Source organism: Populus trichocarpa, chromosome 2 (assembly GCF_000002775.5).
Source record: "Populus trichocarpa isolate Nisqually-1 chromosome 2, P.trichocarpa_v4.1, whole genome shotgun sequence".
NCBI lineage: Eukaryota > Viridiplantae > Streptophyta > Magnoliopsida > Malpighiales > Salicaceae > Populus > Populus trichocarpa.
This window is the reverse complement of record NC_037286.2, coordinates 21839948-21857069: the sequence shown is the minus strand read 5'-3', so window position 1 is coordinate 21857069 and position 17122 is coordinate 21839948. Positions and strand designations below refer to the sequence as shown.

Genomic DNA, 17122 nt, shown 5'->3' with positions numbered 1-17122 from the left:
ATTTTATTTTTTTAATCTTGCAGGTTTTATAATTAGAAACATGAGATACACGCTTGCAATAACTTCATAAATCAACAAGACAATGTGTGAAAGGCACACATGTCACTTGGGCCTAATTGGATTTTCGAACAATTCTTCTTGATGTTCTTCCTCCCCAAAGGTTGATTTTGAATCCAAGATGGATATGTTGTTATTTATGTGTTTATGCTAATATTTTTTTTATGCACGGGTTTGATTCATGTATGTGTGAGTCCAAATATTATTAATAACAATATTCTCATAAAATGATAATAAGAATAATAATAACAAAGGATACATAAAAAATGATGATTTCTTTATACAAATTTGTTGGTGAATGTTATGTAATATTTTGGGTTGGGTTAGCATGATCCTATCAAGCTCTATTGAGTAAAAATGATGGCATCTGGGCTTGCTTTTGAAAGCTAAGTAAAATGGATGAAAGCCCAATTCAACTTTTCACCATTCTTAAAGGTCAAATGTCGTTTTTTATAATTTAAAAAAGGATATATAACAAGTCTTGTTTATTTAAAGGGATCAATGTCAAAGTTTTTATGAAAGACAAGTCTTTTTTTAGGGATCAATGTTAAATTTTTTAGCGAAAAGGCTAAATTAACAAGTCTCCTTTATAAGGGATTGATGTCAAAATTTTCGCAAATGGCTTAATTAATAGTCTCTTATTTTTAGAGATTGATGCCAATTTTTTTGTTGTAAATAATCAGAAATAAAATATAAATCATAAATAAGCTAAAAATAGTTAGGAAATCTAATAGCAATTAAAATATAAATTTATAAGAAAAACACATAGTAAATGTAACCTTTCATTTGAAAGTATGAGGTAAAGGTGACATTAATCTTCCCTTAAGCATAACTAACCCTTTATCTGAATCTCTAAAACCAATGCTAATTTTTAAAACTCATAGTTTCCTTTAATAACCAGGTGGCAATTCCAGTTTCCCACTTATATTTTCCCATTTTATTTTAGAGAGTCCCGGTCGACATTATGGAGTGATAAGGGGAATGTGCACCACTCTATCACATTAAAGTTTCTTCCACACGATGAGAATGGTGTTTAGGAGCTAGTGCAGTCTCGTGGATATCATGTCTAGATTTTTTTTATAAGGAGGGGCATGTGAATAAGATTGAGACTCAGAAGAAGATTGATGGAGATAGCTACACTAGTGTCTGGGGTATGTTGAGGAGTGTGGGCTCCATTTGAGAGTTGAAGTATTATGTCTACTTGATATGTTGTTTTGTCCTATTTTTCATGGAATTGAAATTGTCTCTATGCACCTCGTGCTTGTAATGGAGTTGTATATTGACTTTTCTATTGATGAAATGAAAAAGGTACGAAGCTATTCTTGTATGGATATGCAAATGTTATTGTGCATTTGCATTTGTTAGGGGAGTTGCAAGAGACCTAAGGGAACTGGAGTCCATATGGTAGGGAGATTAATTACTTTCCCTTGTTTTAGGGTTTCGTCAACCATGAACAATATTTTTGATGAAGAGTGAAAGAGAATGAACTAGTTTTTTTGTTATGTTTACCACAAACAACACAACTGATAAAGTAGTGAAAAACTTTAGACAGACTAAGCTTTCTTCGGCATAGTACTTAGTTGGTGACTGCCCTGTAAAACAAGTCCCTTATTAGGACAAAAAGCCCTTTGATTCTTAAGCTAGCAAATATAAGAGGAATGTGTGTGTAGAAAAAGTTTTGTAGTGAATAATATAAGTATGCTTGAGTGAGCTTAAGTTATCATGTTTAGGCCTGAGTGGCTTATCTTTAAGACCTCCATTCTTACATAGTATCCCATGGCATTTATAAATACCAGAGGTGACATAAGCTTACCTTATGGATAACTTATTTGGTTGAGAGGGAAAATTGATGGGGAATACCTGTTTCCCTAGAAAGTTGAGTACTTGGTTAAAATGCCATACTTACCATTGATGGATAGATTAATGCTAAAGAGTATTTCAAATAATAATAAGGGTGGCAATCGAGAAAGGTTAGTACAGAGTCAGGCTTAGGGAGGAAAGGTTGGTCTAAGAAGTTTAGTAAGAAATTGTTTATTGACGAGAGAAGGTGGTGTGTGGTGTGTTACATGCTTGGGTTAAAAATATTTGGAAATGTATGCCTAACAAGTATGCTAAAAAGCAGGGGGATAGTTGTGAGAAAAATAAAATAATAAATAAAAGAAAAGAGAGGGAAGAGGGAGAAATGAGAGAGAAAGGAGAAAGTAATAATGGAAAAGATGAGCGAGAGAAAGAGGAGAGGGAGGATAGAATGAGTGAGGCAACTTAATTGGGCTGTCAAGGTTACAGGCCAGACCGAGCTACAAAGATTGAAGCCTGGACCTGGGCTGCTGTTTTTTTTATATATTATTCTACATTAAGGAGTGAGGTTGCTAGTTGGTACCTCTTGACCTACATGGACATTGTTTTTAAAATTATTTTATTCAATATTCAGTTTTTCATCAAATTAGATTTAATTTTGTATATAAGTTTTGAGTTAAGGTTTTAGATATGAGTATGCTAAACTATAATATGAAATACATTGGATTACATTCAAAAATAAAATAAATGATTCATGGTAATTGAGAAATTTTTTCTTTTCCTTTTTGGCTGAGGGAGGGGGCGAGGTTGGGAATGTTGATTTAGAAAACTTTGAAATATTTACTTGTTTTTCTTGTTCTTCCAACTCTTATATTTACTTGTTCATGCATTAGGGACCATGCTTTATTTTAAGTTGGGGGGTGTGAGGTTCTTTATTTTCACAAAAAAAAAAAAAAATTCAAGCAAGAAGTCAGCTCATGTCCCATTCAATCAGACATTCATCCTTGAAAACAAAAGGGGAGTAGCAGTTTTCTAATCTTTATACTTTTCTTCTCTTTCTTTTTTATATTGAGGATAATGTAAAACTTAATTTTAGATATTTGATTATGTTGAATGCTTGAGATGACCATGCTTGTTTGAAAAAAAAAAAAAACTTGCATTCATATGTGAATGAGACTTGTTTAGGATCAACATTATATTTTTGGATTCATTATTGTGTTGAACATTGCATGCTTTAATTTGGGATAAATAATATCTTATAAAGCAAGATATATCATACTTTTTTTTTTAAGATTATTGAAGTACATCTTTCCTTGTAAAAGTTGTGTGAGTTGTGTGATTATGCATGAAAGATGAGTGTGATGCTTTACTTGTGATCATCCCTTTTGATCTAGTCCTAAACAAGGTTTAAGTAAATAAAGTAATCATTATTATACAAATGTGTACAAAGTTCTATCTACTCCAATGTTTTAAGTTGCTCAGTAACTAGGGGTATTCATCACAAATGTTTATCTTTACGTCAAATGGCAGCTTGAAATATGAGTATGCAAAGCACTTTAAGTTTGTGACTTTGTGAGTAACCGGGTGCATTCATCACAAATGTTTGTATTCGCGTCATAAGGGAAGTAACCACTTAAAGAAAAAAAATAATATCTTCAAAAAAAAAAGAGAAAAAAAAAGAAAAAAAAATATATACAAATATTTCTCTAGTTTGCTACCTTGTTTGTAGTAGTGAGAAGGGAAGATTACAAGTTGAGTTTTCGCGTGAATCAATTATGTTGGTTGCATGATAAATACGATTGAATTTGGAATTTTGTATGGATGTTTGATTTAGAGAATGTGAGTATGCTTATTTTTCTTTATTCGCTATTGTGTACACTAAGTTAAAGATACCAATGTTTGCATGATAGGTCCTTTAAGTGTGATGAGTTGAGCCTAATTATGTTATTATTATTCTTTTTATTTCAAAGGTTTTATGTTTTGTTTTGCTTGAGGACTAGCAAAATCTAAGTTGGGGGGTGTGATTGTGCAACAAAAGTATCACTAAGTCTCTTATTGTACATATGTATTTATTGTTTTTATTTGGGTTTTTTTTATAATAATTGATGTGCTTTTTAGTAATGAAGTTTCTTTTAATGTTTCGATAGGTTTTTGGAGCTTAAATGAATTATTTCAGAAAATTCAACGTCGGAATTCGGAACAAAGAATTGAAGAGAAATTTAGTTGAAGATTGAAGCAAATCTTGGTTCAAATAAGTGCTCCAAATTTGCCCCAAAAATCAATTCTATTCCAATTCTAGAAAAGAATATCATATGATCTATTTCAAGCTCAAACTTGCCTTATGTTGTGTGCAAACTTCAACCATCAAACACTCAAGGTTTCAATGTCAATCTTAGCCCAAATAATAGGTACATTTGTATCCTTATTTGATGATTAAATTCAGCCCCAAATCAGCCTCCAAATCAGCCCAAGCACAATCCATGATCTTACATGTCCACACAACAAATAACATTTGATTTATTTTGGGTAATTCATTGATCCAAGAGGGCAAGCACATGGATGGAAAGCTGAAGGGGACATTGTCACATTATTTTGGGTCAAAAAGAAGAAAGAGACAGCTCATAAAGGAGGAAGAAAAACGCGCACCAAAGTGTTCTCCAAGCTGGCCTGATTTGATTTTCCAGAATACCTTTTGGTGTTTTACCCATAACTTTTGACTCAGATGTCCAAATGAGCTGTTTGTTAATGATCTGGAAAGCTAATATAATAGCCTATAAATATTTCTCTAATAGCCATCTTCAAAGGAGGCTTCTAAGATGGTCGAATTGCTGTCCAAAGTTAGAGTCATATTTGTGCCCGAATATTTACTGAAATTGTGTTGTGTTCTTCTTTATAGATTTCGATTCTTTAGCTTGTAAAACTCATTATTTCAGTTTGATTCAAGTTATTTCATGTTTATTAAGGTGTTATTATATATAATCATGGTTGGCTAATCTCCTTCTTGGATCCAAATCAAGGATGATGGTGATTGAGGTGAGTTCTTTAAGATATGAATGAATCTTAATGTTGATCTTCTTATTTTCTTCATGAATGTTTTATTATTGCAAAGAAATTTTAGAAATAATTTAGGTAATGTTATAATCTTGAATTTTTATGCACAAACCTTAGTTTTGGTATAGAGATTGCTTGATTCAATGTCTTACTTAATATGAAAGTACTTGTTCATTCTTAAGCAATAATCAATCTTCATCTTTTTAAACTTCATTGTAATATCTTCCGATCTAATATCACCATCGTTGATATTAGGTTGAGTTATCTTATATATGTTGAAGGAATCACCAATACATCACCATTAAAATTGATTTGGACGAAGACTTACTTTTTCTTGTCATTTAAAATCTATTTACACTTTTTCATCTTTGAAAACAAATCCATCAATTATTTCCAACCAAGTTATTGTTAATTTAATTTCTCTCGAGTTTTTTTTGTTACTTAGCTCAATTTCCAGATCTAGCTCTCTGTGGATATGACCTCGATCTTACCGAGTTAATTGCTACATCGTACACTCGTGCACTTGCGAGTTAAAACAAGCCGATCATAAAAAGCGGTCAAGCAATTTTGGCGCTGTTGCTAGGGAGCTAGCAAGCAAAGGTAACAAATTTATATTTGATTATTGGACAAAAAAAATACATATAAATAAAAAAATCAAATGGCTGGTTTTACCGCCTAAAAAAAATTTTTGACCTCAACTTTTCGGATATTGGACTGTGGACTGGACTATTAATTGTTGGATTTTGGTTGGTTCAACCATTTTTCTTTTATTGTCTATTCTAATTAGTTTCTAATATTTATTGTTTATATTATAAGGCTGGTTTTACCGCCTCTTGTTTATTTTATTTTATTTCGTTGTTTTGTTGTGATTATTTTTCTTATATTTATTGTTTGAAGTGCTTGGCCGGTATTACCGCCTTTTTATTCATGCTTGTTATAATTATCTTTTAATGTTTATTGTTGTTAATATTGCTTATTAGTTGGAGAGTGAATTTCTTAATTTGTTGTATTTTTATTTTTGTGCTATTACTTTATCTTTTACGTTTCATTTACTTTTATTTGCAATCTTCTTTTTCTTTTTCTTTTTTCCCTTTCCTTTCATATTCATATAATTGTTATATATATATTTTTTTTAATCATGGCTAATGTTGAAGATGTAGAGGGTGAAGGGAGTGTTCAAGGTAATGGACCTCCACAATTCAATGATCAACCTAATTTTCGAACTCTTAGAGAGTATCTTCACCCGGCTAGACAAAGTACACCTTCGTGTATTATCTTGCCTCTTAACCAACAAGCTTTCAATTTGAAACCGGGCATGATTTAACTTCTTCCCACATTTCACGGTATGGATTCTGAAAATCCATACATACATATTAAGGACTTTAAAGATGTATGTAATACTTTTATTGATAGAACATGCACCGAGGAAATCATTCGGCTTAAATTGTTCCCATTCTCTCTAAAGGATAAAGCCAAGCTTTGGCTAAATTCCTTGCGTCCTAGGTCTATAGGTACATGGAGAGAAATGCAAGCTGAACTTTTGAAAAAAATACTTCCCCACTCATAGGATGGCAGTCTTACAACGTCAAATGCTGAATTTTTCTTGTAGTCCAAATGAGTCATTTCACTAAGCTTGGGAAAGGTTCAAAGACTTGTTAAATGCATGCCCCCACCATGGTTTTGAGATGTGGAGGTTAGTGAGTTTCTTCTACGACTCTCTTACCGTAGATTTTAAAAAGCTAGTGTCAACCATGTGTAATGGTGAGTTTTATGACAAAGAACCAAGTGAAGCCTTTGATTTCTTTGATCAATTGGTTGAAAACACAAAGCAATGGGAGACTTCTCTCCCACTTCATGTTGAGTCTAGAAACACCATTTCTCATTCAAGTGGGAAGTTCCAATTGAAAGAGACTGATGACCTCAATGCTAGATTAGCCTCATTGGCTAGGAAAGTAGAGTCTCTTGAGATTAAAAAAGTGCATGTCATGAGTGAACAACAAGAGGAAAGTTGTGTTGTTTATGAGAGCAAAGGGCATAGGACAACTGAGTGTCCTACCATTCCAGCCTTCAAGGAAGTGCTATATGGCCAAACTTCTGATTCAAGTAATGTTAGAAAGCCATTTTCAAACCAAGTAGGCAATCCCTACTCCGAGACCTATAATCCTGGATGGAGGAACCATCCAAATTTTGGATGGAGAAATGAGGGCTCTTTAGTACCTCAAACATTTCAACCTCCACCCCAACCATTTCATGCTCCCACACATAATACATACCAACCACCTCATAAGAGATCCCTAGATACTCTTCAACAATTCATGCAAACGCAAGGAGGAATCAACAACCAAGCTTACAAATTTCAAGACCAGACCAATAGGACCTTAGATGACATTCGAAGTCAACTAACCAAGTTGACTCAATCATTAAGCATTCAAGAGAAGGGAAAGATCCCATCTCAACCAATGCCAAATCCTAGAGGTCAGGTACACATGAGTGAATCCTCACCTAGTGAACCTTTAAACCATGAACAAGTCCAAGCCATCACCACCCTTAGAAGTGGAAATATTGTTGACAAAGCTATAGGTTTTGGGATTCCTAGAGGTATTGAAGAGGAGGAATCTAGGGAAAGTGAAGAGGAAATCAAAACACAAGTGACAAATGAGAGCTTGAGTGACAAAGAAGGTGAGATAAGTAAGAGAGAAGTGAGTGAGAAAGGAGATGATTCAAGAAAAATTGGAGTCAAAGTGAATGATTTAGAATTTGTTCCTAGAGACCATTTCCACAAAGGTTAGGGAAACCTAAACATGATCTTATGAACTCGGAAATCTATGAATTGTTCAAACAAGTGAAAGTCAACATTCCACTCCTTGATGCAATTAAACAAGTCCCATCTTATGCAAAGTTCCTCAAAGACTTATGCACAATCAAAAGGAGATTGAATGTGAAAGAAAGAGCCTTTCTAACTGAACATGCTAGTGCCATCATCCAGTTTAAGACCCCTCCCAAATACAAAGATCCTGGTTGTCCTACCATTTCATGCATTATTGGAAGTCATAAGATAGACCAAGCTTTGTTGGATTTAGGAGCAAGTGTGAATTTAATACCCTATACTATTTACGAACAGTTAGGTTTAGGAGAAATCAAGCCTACTCGAATCACCCTTCAATTAGCTGATAGGTCAATCAAGATTCCCAGGGGTATTGTTGAGGATGTGTTGGTCCAAGTAGATAAATTCTACTTTCCTGTTGATTTTGTAGTGTTAGACACCGCACCTATTCAAGGTTCTAATGCTCCCATCCCAGTCATCTTAGGTAGACCTTTTCTAGCTACATCCAATGCTTTAATTAACTGTAGGAATGGGGTGATGAAATTGTCTTTTGGGAACATGACCGTGGAGATGAACATATTCAATGTCTCCAAACAAATTGGTGAACATGAGGACATTAAAGAGGTGGATTTGATCCAAACAGTTTGTCAAGAACACTTTGAGAGAGAGTGGATCAAGGATCCATTGGAGATAACTTTAATTCATGATGAAAGATTTTGTTCTTTGGAATGTGTTGATGAGGAAGTAAGAGAACTCGAGACTTATCTAGATCCAATGCCTATTATATCAATAGGTCAATGGACCCCATCGTTTGAGCCTTTGATTTCACCCTAAGTGAAAGTTGATATAATAGCACAAAAAATAAAAGGCATTGGATAAGTCAAAGGACACTCAGTTGTCCTATGCCCTTTGCTCTCACAAACAACACAACTTTTCTCTTGTTGTTCACTCATGACATGCACTTTTTTAATCTCAAGAGACTCTACTTTCCTAGCCAATGAGGCTAATCTAGCATTGAGATCATCAATCTCTTTCAATTGGAACTTTCCACTTGAATGAGAAATGGTGTTTCTAGACTCAATATGAAGTGGGAGAGAAGTCTCCCATTGCTTTGTGTTTTCAGCCAATTGATCAAAGAAATCAAAGGCTTCACTTGGTTCTGTCATAAAACTCACCATTACACATGGTTGACACTAGCTTTTTAAAATCTACGGTAAGAGAGTCGTAGAAGAAACTCACTAACCTCCACATCTCAAAACCATGGTGGCGACATGCATTTAACAAGTCTTTGAACCTTTTCCAAGCTTGGTGAAATGACTCATTTGGACTACAAGAAAAATTCAGCATTTGACGTTGTAAGACTGCCGTCCTATGAGTAGGGAAGTATTTTTTCAAAAATTCAACTTGCATTTCTCTCCATGTACCTATAGACCTAGGACGCAAGGAATTTAGCCAAAGCTTGACTTTATCCTTTAGAGAGAATGGGAACAATTTAAGCCGAATGGTTTCCTCGGTGTATGTTCTATCAATAAAAGTATTACATACCTCTTCAAAGTCCTTATATGTATGTATGGATTTTCAGAATCCATACCGTGAAATGTGGGAAGAAGTTGAATCATGCCCGGTTTCAAATTGAAAGCTTGTTGGTTAAGAGGCAAGATAATACACGAAGGTGTACTTTGTCTAGCCGGGTGAAGATACTTTCTAAGAGTTCGAAAATTAGGTTGATCATTGAATTGTGGAGGTCCATTACCTTGAACACTCCCTTCACCCTCTACATCTTCAACATTAGCCATGATTAAAAAAAAATAAATATAACAATTATATGAATATGAAGGGAAAGGGAAAAAAAAAGAAAAAGAAAAAGAAGATTGCAAAGAAAAGTAAATGAAACGTAAAAGATAAAGTAATAACACAAAAATAAAAATACAACAAATTAAGAAATTCACTCTCCAACTAATAAGCAATATTAACAACAATAAACATTAAAAGATAATTATAACAAGCATGAATAAAAAGGCGGTAATACCGGCCAAGCACTTCAAACAATAAATATAAGAAAAATAATCACAACAAAACAACGAAATAAAATAAAATAAACAAGAGGCGGTAAAACCAGCCTTATAATATAAACAATAAATATTAGAAACTAATTAGAATAGACAATAAAAGAAAAATGGTTGAACCAACCAAAATCCAACAATTAATAGTCCAATCCACAGTCCAATATCCGAAAAGTTGAGGTCAAAAATTGTTTTTAGGCGGTAAAACCAACCATTTGATTTTTTTATTTATATGTATTTTTTTTTCCAATAATCAAATATAAATTTGTTACCTTTGCTTGCTAGCTCCCTGGCAACAGCGCCAAAATTGCTTGACCGCTTTTTATGATCGTCTTGTTTTAACTCGCAAGTGCACGAGTGTACGATGTAGCAATTAACTCGGTAAGATCGAGGTCATATCCACAGAGAGCTAGATCTGGAAATTGAGCTAGGTAACAAAAAAAAACTCGAGAGAAATTAAATTAACAATAACTTGGTTGAAAATAATTGATGGATTTGTTTTCAAAGATGAAAAAGTGTAAATAGATTTTAAATGACAAGAAAAAGTAAGTCTTGGTCCAAATCAATTTTAATGGTGATGTATTGGTGATTCCTTCAACATATATAAGATAACTCAACCTAATATCAACGATGGTGATATTAGATCGAAAGATATTACAATGAAGTTTAAAAAGATAAAGATTGATTATTGCTTAAGAATGAACAAGTACTTTCATATTAAGTAAGACATTGAATCAAGCAATCTCTATACCAAAACTAAGGTTTGTACATAAAAATTCAAGATTATAACATTACCTAAATGATTTCTAAAATTTCTTTGCAATAATAAAACATTCATGAAGAAAATAAGAAGATAAACATTAAGATTCATTCATATCTTAAAGAACTCACCTCAATCACAATCATCCTTGATTTGGATCCAAGAAGGAGATTAGCCAACCATGATTATATATAATAAAACTTTAATAAACATGAAATAACTTGAATCAAACTGAAATAATGAGTTTTACAAGCTAAAGAACCGAAATCTATAAAGAAGAACACAACACAATTTCAGTAAATATTCGGGCACAAATATGACTCTAACTTTGGACAGAAATTCGACCCTCTTAGAAGCCTCCTTTGAAGATGGCTATTAGAGAAATATTTATAGGCTATTATGTTAGCTTTCCAGATCATTAAAGAACAGCTGATTTGGACATCTGAGTCAAAAGTTATGGGCAAAACACCGAAAGGTATTCTGGAAAATCAAATCAGGCCAGCTTGGAGAACACTTTGGTGCACGTTTTTCTTCCTCCTTTATGAGCTGTCTCTTTCTTCTTTTTGACCCAAAATAATGTGACAATGTCCCTTTCAGCTTTCCATCCATGTGCTTGCCCTCTTGGATCAATGAATTACCCAAAATAAATCAAATGTTATTTGTTGTGTGGACATGTAAGATCATGGATTGTGCTTGGGCTGATTTGGAGGCTGATTTGGGGCTGAATTTAATCATCAAATAAGGATACAAATGTACCTATTATTTGGGCTAAGATTGACATTGAAACCTTGAGTGTTTGATGGTTGAAGTTTGCACACAACATAAGGCAAGTTTGGGCTTGAAATAGATCATATGATATTCTTTTCTAGAATTGGAATATAATTGATTTTTGGGGCAAATTTGGAGCACTTATTTGAACCAAGATTTGCTTCAATCTTTAACTAAATTTCTCTTCAATTCTTTGTTCTGAATTCCGACGTTGAATTTTCTGAAATAATTCATTTAAGCTCCAAAAACCTATCGAAACATTAAAAGAAACTTCATTACTGAAAAACACATCAATTGTTATAAAAAAACCCAAATAAAAACAATAAATACATATGTACAATAAGAGACTTAGTGATACTTTTGATGCACAATCAGTTGGGAATGTTGATTTAGAAAACTTTGAAATATTTAGGACTAAAATGAAAATTTTGTCAAACTTTAGGAGTGTCATGCCCCTCTAGACTCTAGTTATGCTTAATTATATACGAGTCCTGGATGAAGAAGGAAGCAGAGTTTCCATTGCATAGAAATCAGCGGAGAAGCAAGAAATGAGGGAAAAGAGATGGAAAAATTAACATTTACATGATTTGAGGACTAGTTGAGTGACGACAACACAAGGTTGATGAGTAGAGGAATCAATGGCTTGAATTGAGGTGGTGTGAGAAATGCCTTAGCTAGTGCTTGAAATGCATAGACAAGTGAACGCTCACACCTTTACATAGTGAACTTAAAAAGAACTTGAAAGAAATATCTAAACAAGGTGTCAATATTATAGATAGATACTGCACCATCGTTCTAAGGTGCTTGAATTATGATATACAATAAAAAATTTCTATGCCTTTTTTTTTGTAAGACAAGACAAGTTTTGAGATTGATCCATACTTTTCCTTACTCTAATTATGTATTAATATGTAAATAAAGAAAAAAACATGTGATATGACTATAATTCAATCGTATAATAAAAAAATTAACATATTTTATCGACACAATACTGTCAATTTTTACATATCACTGATAGTTTCGACTATAAAGTCTAGTGATTTGGAAGGGCCTGTCTAAAATATGTTTGATCTCCTCTCTCAAGGCTCTACAATTCTTAATGAAGTGACCATAACTTCTATGAAAAAAAAAATAAGAATCTCCTTCTTTCCCTTTTCTAGCTAACCTAGCAAGCCAATCAACACCTAACCTATTTGTAATGACCTCAAAATTTTTGTTATAGAAACATTAAATGGTGTGTGCCTTCTTTTTCCTCTAATTAAACACTTTTAACATGAAGACCAAGAATCTGACCTTTTTAAGAATCCCTTCTCCAACTTTTTTCCTTTCTATCCTGTTTAAGCAACGAGTTAGAGCTATAATGATTTCTAAATATTTCATCATATGGCCTCTTTAACATTTCTATAACTTCCTGAAAATGAATACACCTCTCGATTTTACTCTTAAACTCTTACATGGATCTAGGCTCCTCTAAAGCTAGAGATCTTTTAAATTCCTCACTACAAACTACTTTCATCAAGCTTGAAACAATTATTGCCATTGTAAAATCTTCTATCTCAAGTGTTCTTTTATAAACATCCGTATAAAGTCTCTAAACAATTCATACCTTCCCTAAATCATTGTTAACAACAACACTGATGTTCTTCTAGGTCATCTGCTCATTGTAAAGTTTTCCAGAAATTGTTCGGACAACTTAGAAAAAGAATCTATTGATCTAGAAAAAAATCAGCAAACCATATCTGTACTTTTCCTTAAAGAGTGGAAGGAAAAGCCTTTTATAAAATTGGATCATGAAATCTATATAAACTCATGACCGACTTGTAACTATTCAAATGATTTGATGGATAAGATAATCCATTAAACAACTCCAGATGTGGTATCTTATGAACAAAAGGCTCTGCTTCTAGAATTTTATCTATGAAAGGGGATTTAATACTTGACATTCCATCACACTTTTTAGCTCCATCATTAGTCAATCATTGTCGAACTAACTTTGCCACTCTTATATCTAGATTGTCCTTTATCATATTCCCCACATGTTCCTTTTTACATTCTCTTTCCTGTTATTAGCGTCCATTCTCTTTCTTGTTATTAGCATAATCCTTACCAAACTATGATTTCTTTTATGTTGAAAGTAAACTAGATTTCTAAAGAATTAGTTGAACCGATTAACCAATTAGAAACCGGTCGACTGGTTGGAATAGAGCATCCGGTTGAATTAAATGAATCGGTCAAATGATTAAAAAAGGTACGCCTATTTGGTGGAATACTTTTCCTTATTAGTTTAGGTTTTTCTTTTATTAATTTAATTCCTCGATTGTTTAGGACTTTATGCCTATACATAGACTTGCAGTCAGAACATGGGAGAGACAATATATAGAAGAGAATAAGAGTGTATCTTTGAGAAAACACTTAATGAAACATTTTTTCCTTTCAAAATTTTTTCTTGTTTTTTAGTTTTGCTATTTTACTTTGCTATTCATAAACTCCCACCACACTAATTTTCTTTCAACAAGTGGTATTAGAGCTTGTTTTTTATTGTTTGACTTGGCCAATACAAACTTCCAACTTCAGTGTCCTCATTTGACAAGTGACAATTATGAAATTTATTGTATTCATGTGAAAGTTTAGCTAGGTTCCCAAGATGTGTGGGAAATGATTGAAAAAGGCATTAAGGAGCCTATAAAAGGAGTAACGTTAACTTCACTTCAAAGGGAGGTTGTGCAATAGGTGCTAAAGAAAGATCAACAAACACTCACAATCATCCACGAATGTTTGGATGATGCCACTTTTGAGATAGTGACTAATGCAACCACTACCAAACACGCATGGAAAGTTTTGCAACAATCAAACCAAGGAGCTGGCAATGTCAGAAAGGTGCGTCTATAAAAGTTACGAGGTGACTTTGTAAAGGTACATATGCTTGAATTAGATTACTTTACTAAAATAATGGTCATATATAATCAAATGAACAAATATAAGGAGAAGATGGAGGAAACACATGTGGTAGAAAATATTCTACATTCAAGAACTCATGGGAAAATTACAAGCCCACGAAGAAAGAGTCAATGACATTCAAGAAAATAAGGGTGCACAAGCACTTTTTTCAAAACACTATTAAGAGAAGTAAGATGATTCTAGATATACCCAAGGAGGTAGAGGGTGTGGACAAGATAGAGGAAGAAGATAAATAGGCAGATTTGGAAGAAGAGGTTGAGGCAACCTCAACAAGTCGACTAGATGAAGCAAACCAGTCGACCAACTCAACTAACAATGGCAATCCAAAACCCAAGTTTGATAAAACAAAAGTTAAATGTTACGATTATAAAAAGATGAATCATTATGCCAGGGATTGCTGAAATTTAACTAGAAGGGTTGGAGAAAATGTCAATCATGTTGTAGAAAATGAAAAATAAGCCACCCTATTACTTGTTCATGATGAATAAATAAAAGACAAAGAAAACATGTGGTATCTAGACAATAGTGCCAACAATAACATGTGTGGAGATAAAGACAAGTTTATGGAGTTCGGGATTATAAGATTAAGATGAAAGATCGTAATTTGACATTAGTTGATACTTATAGAGCTACTATTGCAAAGGTAACCATGACAAAGAACATAATGTTTTTGCTAAACATAAAGATGAATGTGCTTAAATGCTTAAAAACATGTGTGAAATATGAGCTTGGCTTTAACATATAAGACTTATGCATGTAAATTTTGTTAACTTGAAGATGATGGAACAAGAGGAGATGTTAAAGGGTCTACCATCCATTATGCATCCAAATTAGTTGTGTGAAGGATGTTTAGTGGGCAAATAATTCCGTAAGAACTTTTCAAAAAAGTCTATATCTAGAGCTAATCAACCTCTATAATAGATACATGCAGACATATGTGGTCCTATTCAACCATGCGTATTTGGTAAAAATCTGTATTTTCAATTTTTTTATGATTATACTAGAAGAACATGTGTATACTTATTAAAGAAAAAGTCTAATGTATTTAACTGTTTTAAAAAGTTTAAGGTATTAATTAAAAAAATGGTTATTCTATAAAATCACTTGGGACATATAGGGTGTCAAGTTTGTTCTAATGAGTTTCGTGAAGATCATGATATAAAGAGACTCCTAATAATGCTTAGATCACCACACCAAAATGACATGGTAGAGATAAAGAATAGAAGCATCCTCAACATGGCGAAAAGCATGCTCAAAACCAAGAAGATGCCAAATGAGTTTTAGGATGAAGCAATAGATTATGATGTTTACTTGTCAAATAGGTGTCCTGTGAAAGGCTTGAATGACATGACTCCATAAGAAACATAGAATGGAAAAAATCCAAGTGTTACTCACTTGACAATGTTTGAAAGCATTAGTTATGTGGATGTAGATGATCAAGAAAGGATTATGCTAAATGACACGAGAAAAAAGATGATCTTTGTGGGCTGTGATAAAAAGTCCAAAGAATATAAGTTTTACACCCTCAATGAATGAAAAATGGTGATTAGTAGAGATGTTGAAATTTATGAAAAAAGAGCATGAGATTGGAAGATTGATGATGGTGAGAAATATGACTTTCTACCTGTTTTTAATGAAGAGAAGGAAGATCATTAAGAACTTGTTACAATTCCATAATCACCAAAGAACTCAACTTTTCTTTCATCTTCTTTTTCTAGTGTAAGTTCAAGTAGTAACAACCCACCTAGTCCACCAAGAAAGATAAGGAGTCTTAATGACTTCTATGAGGTAATTAATCCAATTGATGATGATCTAACACTATATTTTCATCTTGACACATATGAATCAATAACGTTTGAAAAATAAATAAAGGATTAAAAGTGGAGAATTGTTATGGATAAGAAGATTGCATCAATTGAGAATAATGACACATAAAAATTAAATCCTAGATCAAAAGAAAAAAAAACCAATAGATTTCAAGTAGATCTACAAAGAAAAAAAAAATGTCAAAAGAGAATTAGAGAGTTACAAGGCGAGATTGGTAGCAAAAAGCTATTGTCAAAAGTAAGGGATTGACAATGATGAAGTTTTTGCCCCAGTTGCTGGATTGGAGACTATTCGATTGATAATTACCATAACTACCCAACATAGTGGAAGATCTACCAAATGGATATCAAATTAACAACCTTTTTAAATGGCTTTCTTACAAAGAAGGTCTATATTAAGCAAACCTATGGGTTAAGAAGTGAAGGGACATAGAGATAAGGTGTTAAAGTTAAACAAGACCTTGTATGGATTGAAGCAAACCCCAAGAGCTTGGTATAGTCGCATTGATTTTTATATTTTTGAAAAATGGATTTTTAAAATGCCCTCATTGTTGTAACCCATTTTTGGGTCCCCCCCACAAAAATATAAATATATAGCCGGAAGAAATTAGAAAAATAATAAGAGGTGGGAGCGCTCAGAAAAGAATCAGAAAAATTGATGAAAGAGGTTCAGAAATACAAGGAGTGAAATTTTTTACAGGATATACTTGAATGATGAGAGCCCTGTTAGAAAAGAAAAATTAATTTTCAAGAGAAAAGGCCAAAATTGGATGTTTATGGACTCAATTGGATTTTATTGAAGGTTTAATTGAATTTATAGAGGATTTGATTGCAAGAAAAATTGATTTTTAAGTCAATTTAGGCTTTAATTGGAAGAAATTAAAGTTCTGGGGTCGAATTATGATTTTTGAGAGTTGATTTGGTTAAATCAGGGGCTAAATTGAAGAAATTGAAAGTTTGTTGATCAATTGAGGGTCAAATTGCATAAATCAGAGACCAAGGACCGAAGTGAAACACA

General features: G+C 33.0%; 1 protein-coding gene across 1 annotated transcript; it reads left to right on the top strand.

Moving 5' to 3' along the window:
- The first annotated feature begins 6043 nt into the window (after nucleotides 1–6043).
- LOC112326565 (uncharacterized) lies at nucleotides 6044–8563 on the top strand. The gene is made up of 3 exons (XM_024595035.1): nucleotides 6044–6086; nucleotides 6697–7584; nucleotides 7695–8563. Exons 1-3 carry the CDS (start codon nucleotides 6044–6046, stop codon nucleotides 8561–8563), a joined length of 1800 nt encoding a protein of 599 aa, XP_024450803.1.
- The last annotated feature ends 8559 nt before the right edge of the window (nucleotides 8564–17122 follow it).

What these genes read in the sequence shown, in the direction of transcription:
- LOC112326565 (XM_024595035.1), top strand. Translation starts at nt 6,044, where the DNA reads ATGGCTAATGTTGAAGATGTAGAGGGTGAAGGGAGTGTTCAAG. An exon ending in GGGTGAAGGGAGTGTTCAAG is followed by an intron (nt 6,087 to 6,696) that starts GTAATGGACCTC and finishes AACCAAGTGAAG; the next exon opens with CCTTTGATTTCTTTGATCAA. An exon ending in GAGCTTGAGTGACAAAGAAG is followed by an intron (nt 7,585 to 7,694) that starts GTGAGATAAGTA and finishes CACAAAGGTTAG; the next exon opens with GGAAACCTAAACATGATCTT.